This window comes from Notolepis coatsorum (assembly GCF_963971535.1).
Source record: "Notolepis coatsorum genome assembly, chromosome: 9".
NCBI lineage: Eukaryota > Metazoa > Chordata > Actinopteri > Aulopiformes > Paralepididae > Notolepis > Notolepis coatsorum.
The window spans coordinates 152,911,208-152,930,000 of NC_140173.1; the positions used below are offsets into that span (position 1 = coordinate 152,911,208).

General features: G+C 47.1%; 1 protein-coding gene across 8 annotated transcripts in view; it reads left to right on the forward strand.

Annotated features, from left to right (window-relative positions):
• The window catches only part of LOC311234894 (E3 ubiquitin/ISG15 ligase TRIM25-like), a 51,947-nt gene extending 47,465 nt beyond the window's left edge, over positions 1–4,482 (forward strand). For all 8 annotated transcript variants that reach the window (XM_084322161.1, XM_084322160.1, XM_084322166.1 and 5 more), the window contains one exon: positions 1,022–4,482. In XM_084322161.1, the coding sequence (XP_084178287.1) occupies positions 1,022–1,560 (539 nt within the window). In that variant the 3' untranslated portion in view covers positions 1,561–4,482. The remainder of the gene's footprint in view (positions 1–1,021) is intronic.
• The last annotated feature ends 14,311 nt before the right edge of the window (positions 4,483–18,793 follow it).

Genomic DNA, 18,793 nt, shown 5'->3' on the forward strand with positions numbered 1-18,793 from the left:
TAATGTTGAGATAGAAGACGACGCTCCACAGTGGTTTAGGAGGCACCTGCAGCCCAGACTCATGTTAATGTTGAGATAGAAGACGACGCTCCACAGTGGTTTAGGAGGCACCTGCAGCCCAGACTCATGTTAATGTTGAGATAGAAGACGACGCTCCACAGTGGTTTAGGAGGCACCTGCAGCCCAGGCTCATGTTAATGTTGAGATAGAAGACGACGCTCCACAGTGGTTTAGGAGGCACCTGCAGCCCAGGCTCATGTTAATGTTGAGATAGAAGACGACGCTCCACAGTGGTTTAGGAGGCACCTGCAGCCCAGACTCATGTTAATGTTGAGATAGATGACGACGCTCCACAGTGGTTTAGGAGGCACCTGCAGCCCAGACTCATGTTAATGTTGAGATAGATGACGACGCTCCACAGTGGTTTAGGAGGCACCTGCAGCCCAGACTCATGTTAATGTTGAGATAGATGACGACGCTCCACAGTGGTTTAGGAGGCACCTGCAGCCCAGGCTCATGTTAATGTTGAGATAGATGACGACGCTCCACAGTGGTTTAGGAGGCACCTGCAGCCCAGGCTCAAAACAGCTCGAAATCTTGAGGTAGAAAAATGCTGTTTTTGAGGACTTGATTAGAAATACAAAACAATGAATAAAAAAAATATATATATTACAGAGGTGTTCCATAGACTCACAGGAATTGTGTAAAAGTGCCCAAATAGTGAAAGAAATAGTAAAATAGTTCCCCTTTAAAGAATCTGAATTGAATATGGGTCAGTTGGAGATACGAGAGAGACGGATCCTACAGAAGCTGTCCGTCTGCCAGGCTGCTTTGCCTGGACCTGCACCCAACAACGGAGCTCCGCACAGAGTCTTTTATCCCATGATCCATTTTCCCAGTGATGATGGATCCCTGTACGGGTGGACCTCGCGGGCGCTCCAGAGTGACGTCAGACTGCACCTCCCTGTAGAGCTTGTGTGTTTAACTTGCTCTGATTTGATGTCATGTCTTTTTCTCCCAGACGCCTGTCCCCTCTCACTGGACCCAAACACAGTGAACAAGTACCTGTCCCTGTCGGAGGAGAACAGGAAGGTGACTCGTACAGATGAGGACCAGGGCTACGCTGACCATCCTGAGAGATTCACTAACTGTAACTATACTCAGGTGTTGTGCAGAGAGGGTCAGTCTGCACGCTGTTACTGGGAAGTAGAGTGGAGCGGCTCCAGTGTTGGGACAGCAGTCTGTTACAGAGACATGAGAAGAGATGATGTTCCTGCGTCAGGCTTTGGACTCAATAACAAGTCCTGGGGTTTGGGCTACAGCTCCTGGGGAGGAGGCTACAGGTTCATTCACAATAGAGTTCAGACTACAGTCTCAGGCCCTCGGTCCTCCAGGATAGGAGTGTACCTGGATCACAAGGCAGGTACTCTGTCCTTCTACAGTGTCTCTGACACCATGACCCTCCTCCATACAGTTCACACCACGTTCACTCAGGCCCTCTATCCAGGGATAGGTGTTTACTCTGATGGAGGCACAGCAGAATTAATGAAGATATGGTAGAGCCTGAGACCAGCGTATCTATTTTTAAATATAATTGATACCAATTAGAGATGTCCGATATCTTCGGCCTACCGATATTATTGGCCCATATTGGCATTAAAATGTAATATCGGAAATATATATATATATTTTTTTTTTTTAATCTTTTTTTTTAATGTAACCTTTATTTACCCAGGCAACGAAGTAAGAACAAATTATTATTATACAAAAGCAGCCTGACCAAAAACCTATATCCTTTAGAGGGAATGGGAGGGGGGGGGGGGGCTGCAATAAAAAACAAGGTTATGTGTACTGTACATGCATACTGTACAAGTAAATTAAATACAAAATGACAGTAGCAATAGTATACAAGGAGAATTACAATAATTAAGGGAGAGAGAAGGAAAGAGAGAGAGGGAAAAGGGAGAGTGAGAACCAGAGGGAGAGAGAGAAGAAAAGGGGAGGTGCACAGATAATGTTTACATTTAGGGCGTTTTCACACCTAGCTCGTTTGGAGCTGTTGTTCCGAAACCTGGAGCGTTTACCCCCTATTTCGGTTCAGTTGGGCATATATGAACACAGCAATCACATTCTGTTGCGGAACAAAACAAGCGGGCCGAGACCACCTAGAGAGGGTGGTCTCGGCGCACTTCCAAACGAACCCGACGCGACTCGTACGCTGTGAGAATGCAATCGATTTAACAAACCGACACAACTCACTTGCCGTACTGTATACGCGCTGCATGATGACACAACGCACACGCGCCCTGGACTGTTCCATCAGAGGGGGGAGCTTCGGTGGCCAGTGTGAGTGGCTACAGACCACTGCACTTAAATATAAACATTAGTCTACCTGGAGACTCAATGAGGTCATTGTAGATGTCGCCATAAGACACGTCTGGTCATTTAGTGGGATCATTGTTTCATTATCCTGTTCGGCTGAAAGGACACTGGCCACCGAAGCTCCCCCCTCTGATGGAACAGTCCAGGGCGGGTGTGCGTTGCATCACAATCCGTGGGCAATCTGCGCATGTGCATGGGGAATGCTCTGCTTAAAAACGGCCTTTTTCGCTGCCGAATTAGTTCTGATCGATTAGGAATGGCTCGCGCCGTGTTCAGGAGATTCTGGCGCATACAAGTCTATTCGATCATGTCTCCAGCACCCCCACAGCCGTATCTGCAACCACTTACATCACGGCTCTCATCCACATTCATTCACCCCCCCCCCCCCCCGCTCTCTCCTACCCGATTTCAATGTAACGCGGAGATTCAGGGTTAGGAGGGGGGGGGGGGGGGGGGGGACACACACCCCAAAATCTGACCAATGAGTGACAGTTTGCTCGCGCGTGCGTTTGTTTTGGTCCGCTGTTAACACTTTGGTTGCCTTGGGTTAAATTCAGGATATACCATAGGTTGCCGGCTCTATTTGTCTATGGAGAAGTACCCCTTCTTTGCATGGCTATAACTTTTTAAATTCTATTGCTACATTGCCATTATTAGGGCCCATTCAAAGTCCTATATGTATTGTTCATTGTGTAGCAACGTTAAACTTTTTCATTCACATATTCATAGTAAAGTATGGTCTAATGTATAAGTATGTTTTCATCTCTTTCTGCAGCTTTCTCCAGAACGTGATCTATAGCCCCCAAATGCATTATATTGATGATGCAATACAGTTTTATGGCAATCAGCGCGATATAAAAAATTCCAACTAGACGTACTTCTAGAAGTTACTACACGTCATCTGATGTTGACCGGATGGGCTAGGGGGCGTTTATAATTCCGTGGGCAGCGTTATACCAATCATCTAATGTGGGTCAAATGTTGATAATAGCAGTTAGTATCGAAAACGGTAACGTTACACTCTAAAACTCACCCCAGTCTCCGCGCGCCGTTGGGCGATCATCGTAGAGTAGAAATCTTATCATTATGGGATGTAAATTTACCCGGTCCATCTCCAGCTTGTATAATGGTATATACGTCCAAATCATGTTGTTTATCGAGTTATTGGCAATCGATCACTGTGTAGCGTGACGAGCCAGAGTCCCGGGACCTATAGCGAGTGCCCGGAAGTACTACGGACGTCTAGCACAACCTCTATGGCACATCCTGTTAAGCGATTGCGCCGATCGGCCACCAGATGGCGCTCCTGAACCGCCAGAGAGCTCAGTGGGTCCTGCTGGTGGATCTCAGGCCAGCGGAGGGGACATATGAATCCGATCGCAGATTTTTGAAATATTGATATAAGGACGACGTAAAGCGTCCTCCGGCAACTTGAGCATGGCCGGGAATGACGTCTAAACACGTTTCCCGGCATAGAAAGTGTTAACACAGCCGTGTGAACACAAACGAACTAAGGGACAAGTGCAACATTGTATCATTATAGTCCCTGTCTCCCTGAATCGGAACAAAGCAAACGGACTACAGGTGTGAAAACGCCCTTAGAAAGGCTTGTTGATGCATCCAGTGAAATTAACCCACCAATGCATACTTTTATTGTCAAAAGTATGCATAATGCTGTGTTAATTCCACAACAAGAGGTATGCAATGTTAGTTACCTGAAATGTATTTTTATGTGCTTATTTCATCATTCATGTCTTTTCTATTCTAATTAAACTGAATCAAACCATAAACAAGGTGGCCTGTTGGAATGTTGGATCCTAATGTGAAAAACTGTGATTTTTATGTCTGCTAATTTTACCCTTGCTATTATTTTACTTATTTTTACTTTTGTCTTTACGCCCAACTATCAGCTGGGTCCATACTATAACCTTCATCATGTTTTGTAAGAGATTACAGAAATTCAAGAAGCCTACGTGAGGTTCTGATATGATTTGATTAATATCTGCATTATCTTATCCCACTTTATGCTTTGCTCTTGCTGCTTGTTTTACACTGATTTTATGTCTTATTTCTTACTGATGTAAAGCACTTTGAACTGCAATCCCCTGCATGAAAGGTGCTATACAAATAAAGTTATTATTATTATATGAGAAAGATAAGATGCTATGAGATAAGATAAGATAATCCTTTATTGATCCCCTTGGGGATATTCGGGCATCATAGCAGCATGGGGGGAGGGGGGGTACAGGTATGGGCAGGGTAATAGTAGAAAGACATAAACATAGGCAATACAATTATAGTAAGATAGAAATAAGCAGTGTAAACACTATAATTATAATAGATGGATGATGTTGAGGATGTATCTTATATCTTCCACACATTCTTAAATGTGTTTGTTTTACTCTTCACACAGATGAAGTCACGTTATGCTTCAGGGGCTAAGATGAAAGGACGCACATTAACTGCATTATTCATGAATTGTTAATTATGGTTAGTCACAACATCGGGTTATATGAAGGTGAGGAATATACAACTCTTGTTAATTAATAATACAACTGTTGATATTCAAAATAGCTCCAATAGGCTCCAAAATGTGCTCCGTTTTAGTTCAGCGGTGTGGTCGGTCAGTTTTGTCTTGAACATTTTTCAGAAGAGATCTCTGAGAGAAGGTTGACAAGACGACCCTGAGGTTGTGACTAAAACCATGTACGTGTCGAAATACTTCCCAAAGGTCAGTGAATACCACGACCACAACACCAGAGGGAGCTCCACAAATCATGTCCAACCCAGATTCGGCTCAAACAAGGGACTAAACACGTTTAGAAATTATGCCGCAATAACGTGGAACGCCCTACCCACAGCCGTAAAAGAATGTGAATCCCTACCCTCCTTCAAAACCGCTCTCAAAGAGCACCTACGGGAGGCCGCAATTAGAAACTGGCCCCGGTAAATGTCCAAAACTGTTTTAAGTACCTCGGAGTCCACATATCCGAGGACTTGACATGGACCACACACATTGACAGTGTAGTGAAAAAGGCACGGCAACGCCTTAGGCGCCTAAGGAAGTTCAAAGTGAGTCAGAAGATCATCAAGAACTTCTACTCATGTACAATAGAGAGCATCCTGACTGGTAACATCACCTCCTGGTTTGGGAATAGCACTGCACAAGACCGCAGCAGACTACAGAGAGTGGCCCGTTCAGCCGAACGCACAATTGGAGGTGGGCTTCCCACTCTCCAGGACATTTATAACAAGCGCTGCAGGGCCAAGGCTAAGAGAATAATCAAAGACTAGTCACCCAAACAACTGCCTCTTTGAACTGACTGCTTCCATTTCACCTGTACATTTACCATGATGTCACCTGTACATTTACCATGATGTCACCTGTACATTTACCATGATGTCACCTGTACAGATTACCATGATGTCACCTGTACATTTACCATGATGTCACCTGTACAGATTACCAGACGACCTCCTGAGCCACTGTTGCCCCAATTCCTTTGCAATGTAAATATATAGCAGGTTTTACACACTGCATTAATTCCACACAGGCTAAACATGCACTCAATAACATGTGTTTACATGTGGAAGACACTCAATAACATGTGTTTACATGTGGAAGACACTCAATAACATGTGTTTACATGTGGAAGACACTCAATAACTTGTGTTTACATGTGGAAGACACTCAATAACATGTGTTTACATGCGGAAGACACTCAATAACTTGTGTTTACATGTGGAAGACACTCAATAACATGTGTTTACATGTGGAAGACACTCAATAACATGTGTTTACATGTGGAAGACACTCAGTAACATGTGTTTACATGTGGAAGACACTCAATAACATGTGTTTACACGTGGAAGACACTCAATAATATGTGCTTACACATGGAAGACACTCAATAACATGTTATACTCTGTGACATAAAACAATCTGACACTATTAGAGGATAAACTGACACTAGGTTAGGTTTACTTTATTTGATCAAGGGGGACAGTGTACATTAATAAAACATTTTACAAATGTAAATGCACCCAAATTTAGCCAAAAGGCTAATTTCCATTGGCAGTCCCCCTGCCAGAAGGTACTGGCTAAAATCCTGTGTGAAAAAGGGTTAGCAATACAAACAGAATAAAATCAAGCTAAATAACATTAGAATAAAAACACAACAAAAGCACATAGAACATACGATAGGGATACAGGGCACAATACAGTCATGGACACAAGGACAGAGCACATCATGACATAGAAGACCAAGGCATAGACAAACACACCATATCCACACACACACACACCTCATTGTTGACAATGCTGGTTTTCAATGAGCCATTCCTTAACCCTGCACTTGAATGAGTGATATGATGTGGACACTCTAATTGTTTGAGGAATTGAGTTCCATTGGTGGGATGCTCTGTATGAAAAGACGGCCTGGCCAAATACACTTTTTTTTAAAGGGATTGTACAGTCCCCCCTTGCAGCACCTCTAGTGTTCCTGCTTGAGGCAGACTTGAGGTTGATGAAACCAGACAAAGGAGGAGGAGCCAATCCACACTTTATTTTAAAAACTAGACCGACGTTTTGATAAAGAGTCAGGTTTTTCCAACTGAGTAGATTATATTTTTTTAGAATGTGACAGTGATGGTACCTGAATGGTTTCTTGTCTATAATTTGTATTGCTTGTTTGTATAGTGATTGAAGTGGTTTCAGAATGGAGGAATGTGAATTGGACCAGGTTATCAAACAGTATGTAATGTGGGAAAGAACCATTGAGTGGAAGGGCTGGACTGGGACCAAAAATCGGCCCTGGCATTTTTGGCCCAGACCGGCCCACCATAATTGGTCGGACACCACCCACCAGTACTCCATCCTTGCAGTCCCCTTAAATATGCGTACCTACTGTACTATTCCCCCAAACCACTACAAAGTGCCATGGTCAAGTGTACCAGTGCAAGTGGACCAGTACTCACTCGCTCTTGGCTGAATTCCTGGCGATCAGAGGGGGCCGTGGATTAGACAATCTCCATACTCAGGTACAGGTATCTTTAGAGATGGCATTAATTGTATACTTACTTATTGTAATCCAGAGTCCTTGAGCAAGACACTTAACCCCTAATTGCTCCTGGTGAGCAGGTTGGCATCTTGCATGGTCTGCTCTGCCATCGGTGTGTGAATGTGTGAGTGAATGGGTCAAATGTGAGGAACAAATTTGGATAAAAGCGCTATATAAATGCAGCCATTTACCATTTAGTGGAAAAGGCTGCATGGCCCTCTGAACACCTCAACAACAATGGCATCCTGAGAGAGAGAGGTCAATTATTGATTTAGATTGGTAGCAGTATCTTCTAGAAAATGTAAGCAGAGTTGCATAGATTGTAAACGCACTAATACTACAAAGGATGCCTGGAACTCCACTCCAGTTAAAAGCAAACACCTTCTCTTCAATGAGGGGTAACCTTTAAGAGAGAGAGAGAGATGAGACATGATAAATGAGATAAATGATAGATTTAAGTTTGGTAACAGTATCTTCTAGAAAATGTAAGCAGAGCATTTCATCTCGCCTTACTGTAACAGCAGTTTCCTCAGTAGCTCACTCTTTTCTGCAACTCTGTCAATCACAGTGTCTGCGTCCAAAGCCACAAGGACGTCCTTTTCAGTGGCCGTCAACGTGAAGGCTTCCAACGTGCTGCAGACAGGCTGCTCCTCAGGCTGCTGTTTACACATCCAAGTGTTGAAAATGATCGTCCGCAGGCCACCTGGGTTATGGATGGTGTCGGCAAGAACTTGTATGCAAGTCCAAGCAGGTGATGTGCATCTGTGAGCACGTTGCATCTCTGGAGACTTTGATAGCAGCATAGTGGGCACTCTTTGCAGGAGGCACAGCTTGTATTGATGATTTCCATGTCCTCTTGCTTTCCATCGGGCCCATCCTCCACTGTCCTGGTCGCATATTCATCCAGTGGGGATTCTTTCAGCCGTGTCAACTGGCCTGCTAAGCTCTTCAGCTCCGACTGCAGGTTGTCAACTGTTGCCCTGCTGTCGGATTTAACCAGGCACTTGCTGAGGTCTTCAAGCGCAGATTTAGGGAGAGCACTGGTTTGGATCAGGGGGACGTTTTTGGGATCCAGAAATGACAAATCTGCATAAAGAGTGCCATGTGTTAGAAATCTTCTGTGGATCGCCTCAATAGCTGTATCGATGATTTGGTTTTCTGTGGCAGTGCAGCCTCCACTTCCATGTCTGTCTCCTCATCCTGCTCCTCAATTTTTTCATTTGCCCATTTCACAAATGCATCAGCAGCAGCATCCTTGACAGCCTGGAAATCTCTCGGCATCTGTTTGAGGGCATCTTGTGTTGACATGACCATTCTATGGGCAGAGAGGATGTCCATCCCTCTCCGTCTGCAGGTACTTGGACAGTGGAGATGTATGCTCAAATATCCTGAGGAATAATTGAGCTGTCAGGATTGTCTCATACCGGAGTAGGCCCTCTTTATATCCTCTGGCTTTGGTGCGTACATTTCCTTTCACGGTCTTCTGTTCCTGTATATGGCTGTGAGCGTGGACAGCACATCTATGTACACAGAGCGTCTTGATGCTTTCCAAATGACCCAAATATCTTCTTCAGGGCATCATGCTTGGCCCACCAACGTGTTTCTCCAATTGGAGAGATGCGCCTGTGTCTCTTGTCATGGCTCTCCTCATCCACAGGTTCACTCTCTGGTAGGAATCCCTGATGAACACTGCCGTGTCATTGAGGAGATCAAACAGCGATCCACTATTTGAGTGGTATGGGACAACACGAGATTGAGGACATGTGCATAGCACCATACAGGCACATGGTTTGGGGGACTGTGCTGTCAGCAGTGCAGAGAAGCCTCGGTGCGGCCCCTGCATGTTTGAAGCCCCCTCTGTGGCCCCCGCACAGGCTTGTGTCCAGTTTTAAATGCTCAAGGACCTCTGGAAGCAACGTAACTGGGGACTGTCCAGTGGACGCGCTGAAACAAGCCTGTCATGGACAACGTCTGTCACAGACCTCAAAACTACTGAGCATTGGTCGTGCACTGTTGTGTCCTGTGTTGTCTCCAGCTGCACTGTCCAGGGGCGGACCTAGCACATTTGGCGCCCTAGGCGAGATTCACCACTGCACCCCCCAAAAAAAATCAAAACATCGCCGCGCTACCAACCGGTTAACCCTTTTCACTGCGACAATACAACGAAAGGTTAACCCTTTCACGACCGTCGGTTGTGTGATAGTAAAGGGTTAACCCTCCGTCGTGTGGCAGTGAAAGGGTTAACAGTTATACAGTAAAGTACTGCACCTTTATTTTTTACAAGCAAGAACAAGAGCTAAGAATAAATGTAAAGTGCACACTAAAGAATTAAAACAAATAAACAACTTAGCTAACACACAATAATAATAATAATAATAATAATAATAATAATAATAATAACAAACAATACAATAACATGCAAATTTGCTTTAAAAGAAAATGTATTGTAAAATATGTTACACATATATAATCAAAATATAATATGCTAAATAAACAAACAAATAAATAAAAATTACAAATTCACTTTGTCTAAAGAACTATTTACATTCCACTCCCTATCATCACACTTCAAGGTTAGCCTGTAGCTCCTACTGGTTTCCATTTACAGTGCAATCCTTCTGGCCTTCCTCGCTGCAAAGTCATCAATCACATCAACTTGTCCAACTCCTGAGCCAGCTCCTTCCCATCCAAATCAGATTGCCCTCCATGGTTTAAGGTGTGTGTACAAGTGCCTCTGCTTGCTTCATCAGCTCTTGGTGTGGCAGGTCTTGGAAGTTGTACAAAATTGCATACCTTTCACCTTGGCACGTTTCTCGTCTTCTTCTTTTCTTCTCTTTTTATACTGGATGGCCGGATGGCTTTTGCCTCTTCATAGTTCTCTAACGTTAGTCTTTCTTTCCTCAACGCTCAATTCTATAAACACTTGACCGATACCCATCAATGCACAGCGCTCTAGCATGTTCTGACTGAACACCTAAAGCTGAGGCTCAGACCGACCGACCGTTTTAGATTTTTGGCTCATTTTCCCTTGTTAGAATTTTTTTATGTAAAAATAATGGTTGCAGATATAGAGGGGGCCGCCAAAACAGCGCCGGAAAAATGTATAATAATAAATAAAATAAAATATATATATATATATATATTTTTTTTTGCCGCCCCCCTCTGGATGGCGCTCTAGGCGACCGCCTATATCGCCTGTAGCTGGACGGAAAACATTCCAGCGTTCTGGATGTCAGTGGAGATGGTTTCCTGAATTAAGTTCCGGATTGTATCGATCACAGAGTTGACGGTCGTTATAATCACAGCTATTGATTAGTGTTTAGCTCAGATTGACTATAGGCCCAGCTATTGATTAGTGTTTAACTCAGGTTGACTATAGCCCCAGCTATTGATTAGTGTTTAGCTCAGATTGACTATAATCACAGCTATTGATTAGTGTTTAGCTCAGATTGACTATAGGCCCAGCTATTGATTAGTGTTTAGCTCAGATTGACTATAATCACAGCTATTGATTAGTGTTTAGCTCAGGTTGACTATAATCACAGCTATTGATTAGTGTTTAGCTCAGATTGACTATAATCACAGCTATTGATTAGTGTTTAGCTCAGATTGACTAATCACAGCTATTGATTAGTGTTTAGCTCAGATTGACTATAATCACAGCTATTGATTAGTGTTTAGCTCAGATTGACTATAATCACAGCTATTGATTAGTGTTTAGCTCAGATTGACTATAGGCCCAGCTATTGATTAGTGTTTAGCTCAGATTGACTATAGGCCCAGCTATTGATTAGTGTTTAGCTCAGGTTGACTATAATCACAGCTATTGATGAGTGTTTAGCTCAGGTTGACTATAATCACAGCTATTGATTAGTGTTTAGCTCAGATTGACTATAATCACAGCTATTGATTAGTGTTTAGCTCAGATTGACTATAATCACAGCTATTGATTAGTGTTTAGCTCAGATTGACTATAGGCCCAGCTATTGATTAGTGTTTAGCTCAGATTGACTATAGGCCCAGCTATTGATTAGTGTTTAGCTCAGGTTGACTATAATCACAGCTATTGATGAGTGTTTAGCTCAGGTTGACTATAATCACAGCTATTGATTAGTGTTTAGCTCAGATTGACTATAATCACAGCTATTGATTAGTGTTTAGCTCAGATTGACTATAATCACAGCTATTGATTAGTGTTTAGCTCAGGTTGACTATAGGCCCAGCTATTGATTAGTGTTTAGCTCAGGTTGACTATAATCACAGCTATTGATTAGTGTTTAGCTCAGATTGAATAAAGGCACAGTAAGAAGCATTTTGTATAAAAGTATTCTGTACTTCTGTATGACACCTATTAAAGAAACTTGAAACTTGAACTTGAAATACAGCTATTGATTAGTGTTACAAAGGGTCAGATTAAACCGAATATATATATTTATTGCCTGAGATCCCATGTATACTATTTGTATATCGTTTGATATCCCTTGTATATTCTTTGTACAATATGCACGGAATATCCCTTTAGTCTAGCAGGACAGACCATAATATTCATTCCCCGATTGGAAGCGATCCCCTGGCGCCAGGTACCGAGTAAATAATGACTATGTCTGTACTCAGGTAGAAGTAATAATCCCCACCACCAAAATTAATATCTACCCAAATCAAAAGCCCTGGGTAGACAAATCCGTCCGTGAGGCTCTGAAAGTGCGCACATCAGCATACAACACCGGGCTGGTGACAGGCAACATGGAAGAACACAAGATGGCAAGATACAACGTCAGGAGAGCAGTAATAGAGGCAAAACGGCGTTACAGGGATAAAGTTGAACTTCAGTTTGAACAGGCTGACTCTAGAGGCATGTGGCAGGGCCTCAGAACAATGACAGACTACAAAGGAACCCCCCTCAAACTGAACAGTGACATCTCCTTAGCAAATGATCTCAACTCCTTCTATGCGAGGTTTGAGGCTGTGAATAACAACACCAGCCTACAAACCACGGCATTGGGGGGGGGGGGGGTCTGCTGATGGAGACTCAGTGTTCAGGGTAACAGAGCATGAGGTGAGACGGATCTTTAAAAAAGTGGATATCAGGAAGGCAGCAGGACCGGACGGCATCCCCGGCCGCGTCCTAAAAGTCTGTGCCGACCAACTGGCCCCGGTTTTCACTGACATCTTCAACCTGTCCTTGGAACAGGCCGTCATCCCCACCTGTCTGAAGAAGTCCACCATCATCCCTGTACCCAAAAAATCTACGCCCGCTTGCCTCAACGACTACCGCCCTGTAGCCCTCACCTCCATAGCCATGAAGTGCTTTGAGAAGCTAGTGAAGGGCTACATCTGTTCCTCCCTCCCCATCAACCTGGACCCTCTGCAATTTGCATATCGCCCCAACAGGTCCACGGAGGACGCCATAGCCCATGTGCTGCACACAGCAGCATCACATCTGGACAAGAGGAAGGGGAACTATGTGAGAATGCTGTTCATCGACTACAGCTCAGCATTCAATACCATAGTCCCCTCCAAACTCATAGCCAAGCTCAGGGACCTGGGCTTGAACTATGACCTGTGCCAGTGGGTCCTGGACTTCCTGACGGGCAGACCCCAGGTGGTAAGAGCCGGCAACTGCACCTCCTCATCCATCACGCTCAACATAGGGGCCCCCCAGGGCTGTGTTCTGAGCCCCCTCCTCTACTCCCTGTACACACATGACTGCGTAGCACAGCGGAACAACAACACCATCATCAAATTTGCTGATGACACAGTAGTGGTGGGCCTGATCTCTGCCAACGACGAAAGGGCCTACCTGGAAGAGGTAGAGAACCTGTCACAGTGGTGTCAGGAGAACTGCCTCTCCCTGAACGTCAGCAAAACAAAAGAGATGATTGTGGACTTCAGGAGGTCGGGGGTCAAGGACTACAGCCCCCTCAGCATCGACGGGGCACCAGTTGAGAGAGTGAACAGTTTCAAGTACCTCGGAGTCCACATATCCGAGGACTTGTCATGGACCACACACATTGACAGTGTTGTGAAGAAGGCACGACAACGCCTCTACTTCCTCAGGCGCCTAAGGAAGTTCCAAGTCAGCCAGAAGATCCTTAGGAACTTCTACTCATGTACAATAGAGAGCATCCTGACCGGCAACATCACCTCCTGGTTTGGGAATAGCACTGCACAAGACCGTAGCAGACTACAAAGAGTGACACGTTCAGCCGAACGCACAATTAGAGGGGGGCTTCCCACCCTCCAGAACATTTACAACAAGCGGTGCAAGGGGAAGGCTAAGAGAATTATTAAGGACTCGAGCCACCCGAACAACTGCCTCTTTGAACTGCTGCCGTCAGGCAAGCGATACCGGAGTCTTATGGCGAGCACAGAAAGACTCAGAAGGAGCTTCTATCCCCAGGCCATCAGGCTGCTAAACGAACAATAATCGCTAAACGAACAATAATCACTATGCAACAACCATCAAATGCACACAGCACACACACCCACACGCACACACACACTCACTCAAACAAACAACACACTGCAGCACCCACTCTCCACACTTAGATCACACAAACACACTTACACTTTATATTTATTGATAAAGGATTTGCACTACAACTCGTACACCTACTGTGAATTGTACCTAAACTGCACCTCGTCCATTTATGCCTTGCACTATATAGTATTGTATATTAGTACACTGCACAGTATTGTATATTGTATGGTAACTACGTCTACGAACATTGTACATATGTCTAAACTGAACACTGTGACCTCTTTTTTTTCTTCTAATTTTTACTATGTTTTTATTTCATACTTATCTTGTCATGCACAGTCTCTGGAGCGCAACAGTAAGAAGCATTTTGTACAAAAGTATTCTGTACTTCTGTATGACAACTATTAAAGAAACTTGAAACTTGAAACTTAAAGCCTTACCCCCTCGAGCTGACTTGAAAGCTACCGCCTCGGACTCGCCCAAACATGCCCGCTTTCGCCCACGGCTACGAGACCGAGAGGCGACAGAAATGAGATAGGCACTATTTGTTCACGGTACATATATATATGGCGCAAGAAATGTAGAACCCCCCTTGCAGTTCCCGTTCAGTTCGCCTTCAGTTCAGTCTGGTTCAGTTACCGGGTAAAGCCTTACCCACCACGCAACGTGCGGTACAGCAGGGCTCGTATCGCCCCAAATAGAGTCGTATTATCCTAATACCTTTGTTCAAGGTACCGTTCGCTATTTACTAGTAAAAGCCTTCATTACGAGTCAAAGACCACGTGAAGTGAGTAATTGTGCGTCTATACAGAGCACTTATAGCCGCGTGCAAATAGGAGAGACCAACGTCAAGTTCAACTCTGAACCACCGCGCACTACCGCGCAACACGGAGGATTTACCCCGCCAGCAGAGCCACTTTCCGGCAAGGATTATTCTTCAGTGCTTTGGCTGTGGCGGCTGGAGCAGAACCGTCTGCCCACTGCCACTGTGGGATCTACACCTGCCCGTGGGACCATCGCCCAAGCCCGTCTCTGCCGGAGCAGAGACTTGACGGCTCTCATCTGCGCGGAGCGCACCCTGGGATCACCACTGCTTTCCCCGCTGCCACAGGGGTGACATCGCCCCCTTGAACCCTAGACTTGCATAGAGCTTTGGCCCCCTCTGCTGGCTTACAACCGGTAGTACACCCTTTCCCAGAAGATCCCTAGATAATTACCTTAATATTCACTATTGATTTGACTGCACATTCTTTGCCTTATAAGCGCAATCTAAGTACTGTAAACAATCCCCTTTATGTAATAAATATTGTAAACTAGTATTCTGTGTGGAAAACCCTGTTATTGTGCGAGTGTTGTCATCTAGAATACCTTTGTACGGTATTGGCCAGTAATGTACAAGTCGGTAGTGATTAATGATATCAGTACTTGATTAATACAGTCAGGGAATTGTACCCCTCAGTTACAATTGGTCCTTCGATAGCCGAGATAATAATTAGCGTAATATTAATATAATATTAATATGGAATTGGCCGATGACGAACACTCCACAAACGGTTCTCCTAAGCTAGATCGCCCGCAGCGCAGACGACAGCCACCTCCCTACCTAGAGGCATACTCTGTCAGTCCAATACCTAGCTTTAAAGGGAAGTTAAACGCGGAAAAAGTAGAAAGTAAAATTATGTCCGACCCTAACAACCAGGCTACCCCGCCAACAGAGGCCCTAGTGGGTGCTAATGTAACTGACCAAGCTCACGGTGGGGACCAGGAGGGAACTGACACGACTTTACCCCCAGACAATACCGAAGAAATAGCCCCCGATCAGCCCCGGGAGGAAGACAACCCTAAAGAGACGCGCACCCAGGAGACGTATCTCCTCGGTACGCAACAGGAGAATGGATCTCCAACCAGTACTGCCGGGAGCCGATCGCCCCGAACGGCGTCTTCCCCCAGCGAGGCGGACAAGATGCTGGCGCAAGCACTCATCGCCACCCTGGCAGCCTCCACCGAACGCGATCGACTTCAAGCGCAACAGACGTGCGAGCGCGAACAAAGGAGCGAGGACGACCGAATAAGACTGGAGACCAGACGCCTCCAGACAGAAGAGAACATCGAGAGAAGCCGCGCCGACGCCGCCCATGCCAGCGCCAATGCCCAGCGCGACGTCGAGAGAAGCCGCGCCGACGCCGCAAATGCACAGCTCCACACCGCCCATGTCAGCGCCAATGCCCAGCGCGACGTCGCCAACGCACAGCGCGACGCTGCCCAGGCCAGTGCCAACGCGCAGCGCGACATCGCCAATGCCCAGCGCGAAGCAGCGCGCGACGCAGCCCATGCCCGGCGCGAGGAAGAGCGCGACCGGCTGCAGGCGGAGCTGATGGACAAACTGGTTGCCATGGCGACACCCCCTCACTCCGCACGGAGCTCCCAGAGGTCGTCAAGACATGGGTCTAGGACACATTCCCCTACCCGACGAAGCGACCCGGGACCCCGCCTACAGGAGGATCCTGTCCACGTCTCCGAACCCCGCCTACAGGAGGAGCCTGTCCACGTCTCTGAACCCCCTCCCCAGCCGGTCCATACGAGACCTAGCAACCGAGTAACGGAACCGAACCACGCCAAGAGACTGAACAGAAGACTCCAGGTCCTAGCAGAGGAAGAGGAGGAGGAAGAGGAGGGGTGTCAAGCCGACCAGCAGCAACGTGCTCTGGCCCAGGAGGCCCAGTACAGCCCCGACCCGCAGCAACGTACTCAGGACCAGGAGGTCCAGTACAGCCCAGAAGTCAGCCCCGAGGCCCTGCGCTACAAACCCCCGACTCAACTCACGGGTGAGTTTGACGCACCGTCAGCCCCGAGGAACAGCACCTGGGTACCCGACCTTCGGTACCCACCAAGTACCAGCCCAAGACGACACGCAAGAGGAGACTCGCCTAGGAGGCCTCTCCCCCAACGCTCACCGATGTATCAGTCACCCACAGCGTCATACATCGCCACGCCGTCAATTCCAGACTTCATCCATGAGAATCGAGCACAGTACACGGAGCTCCGGATGTGCTTAGAGACAATGATGGTGGATGTCGCTGATGAACGCCACAAGTATGCAATATTACTGAAGCACCTGAAAGTACCGCGAGCGCACAATATAGCGCTGGCCTACGCCTCCTCTTCGACACCATACACAGCGGCCCTTGCAGCGCTGGACCAGAGATATGGACGTATATGGGATTACGTGATAGAAGAGATAAGGCATATTGACCGCCTACCCCCAGCCACAGACAATCGAGCACTGGACGACCTGTCCATCAGAGTGCAGTCCCTGGTAGGGATGCTGGGAGCGCAGAGGGAAAAGGGTAGGCATGAACTATACGCCAACTCAAATGTAGAGAGGATCTTGGAGAAGCTACCGCCCGCCCGACAGGAGCGCTTTAGGCGGCAGAGAGACCACCGAGACCCTAATGGCCCCGAACCGAACCTCCTCGATCTAGCCGACTTCCTGGCGAGAGAAGTCAGCAGCTTATGGCTAGATACATTCGGACAGAGCACCCCTGGCTCCAGAGAAGGAACCAGGAGAATAAATGATGGAAGAAGATCGGTGACTGTTATGCACCAAGCCGAAGCAGTACCGCAGCACTCCAACCACAACACCCCCTCGACGAAAGAGGACCAGTGGAAGATTGAGTGCCAGTACTGTGAGGGAGAACATCGGCTCCATCAGTGCGAGGAATTCAAGAAGCTGACCACGGGGGATGTGAGCCAGTGGGTCAAGGACCACCGCCGCTGCTTCCGCTGCGCGCGCAGCCACCTAGCAGCTGAGTGCCACCTGAAGAAAAGGTGCAGCAGGTGCGGTGGCACCCACCTGGAGGTCCTTCACGACATCAACAAGCGTCACCCAGGACAACAGAGTGGGCCCGTCGCGGTCATGTACCACGCCGAGGCGGTGGCACCAGAACCAAAGTTCCACCAGACCGCCCCCTTCTGTCCCAACTGCTACGGCAGGCACTGGGAGTCAAGGTGCGACTCGTACCATATAGAGTCTACGTCACCACCCGAGACAGGAGTGCTCCACATTGACCAGCACAGCGAGACCCCCCGAGTGCTCCTCAAAGTGGTCAGAGTGCTCCTGAGCCACGGGGACAAAGTCATGGACACTTACGCCGTCCTTGATGATGGGTCAGAGAAGACCCTTCTGCTCGCGTCCGCTGCGGCCCAGCTGGGACTGCGGGGGAGCGAGAACCAAATGACGATTCGGACAATAAGGAGAGATTTAAAGACGATAAAGGGCGAGAATGTCTCCTTCACTATTGCAGCAAGCGGGCAGCCAGAGCGACGGTACAAGATCACAAATGCTTTCACCAGCCAAGAAATAGGACTATCGCAGTACACCTACCCTGTCACCAAGCTGATGGACAAATACGTGCACCTGCGTCAACTACCTATCCCGCTCATAGACGGCGTCACCCCGACCCTGTTGATAGGCTCCGACCATGCAGAACTCATAGTCCCGATTGACCGGGTCCATACAGGCCCCCGAGGCTGTCCTGCAGCAGTCGAGACCCGCCTAGGATGGACATTACAAGGGCCCCTCGCTAAATCTCTCAACCGAACCGCAGCCACTAGCTGCTTCCACTCCAGAGCAACAGAAGAAGACACCGGCCTCTCCCCCATACAGCAGAGGCTATTGACATTAAGCGAGAGGCCCGTGAGAGAACCGTGGGTACCAGAGGGAGTTCGGAACTCCACCCCCCTCAGCTGCGCTTCAGACGTAGCTGACCTCGAACCCAGCACCCCAAGCGACTCCTTGACGGGGCGGCCGGGACTGGCCCCTCCTCACACGGGGTACAGAGCGAACAAGAGAAACAGACGGAGGAGGAGA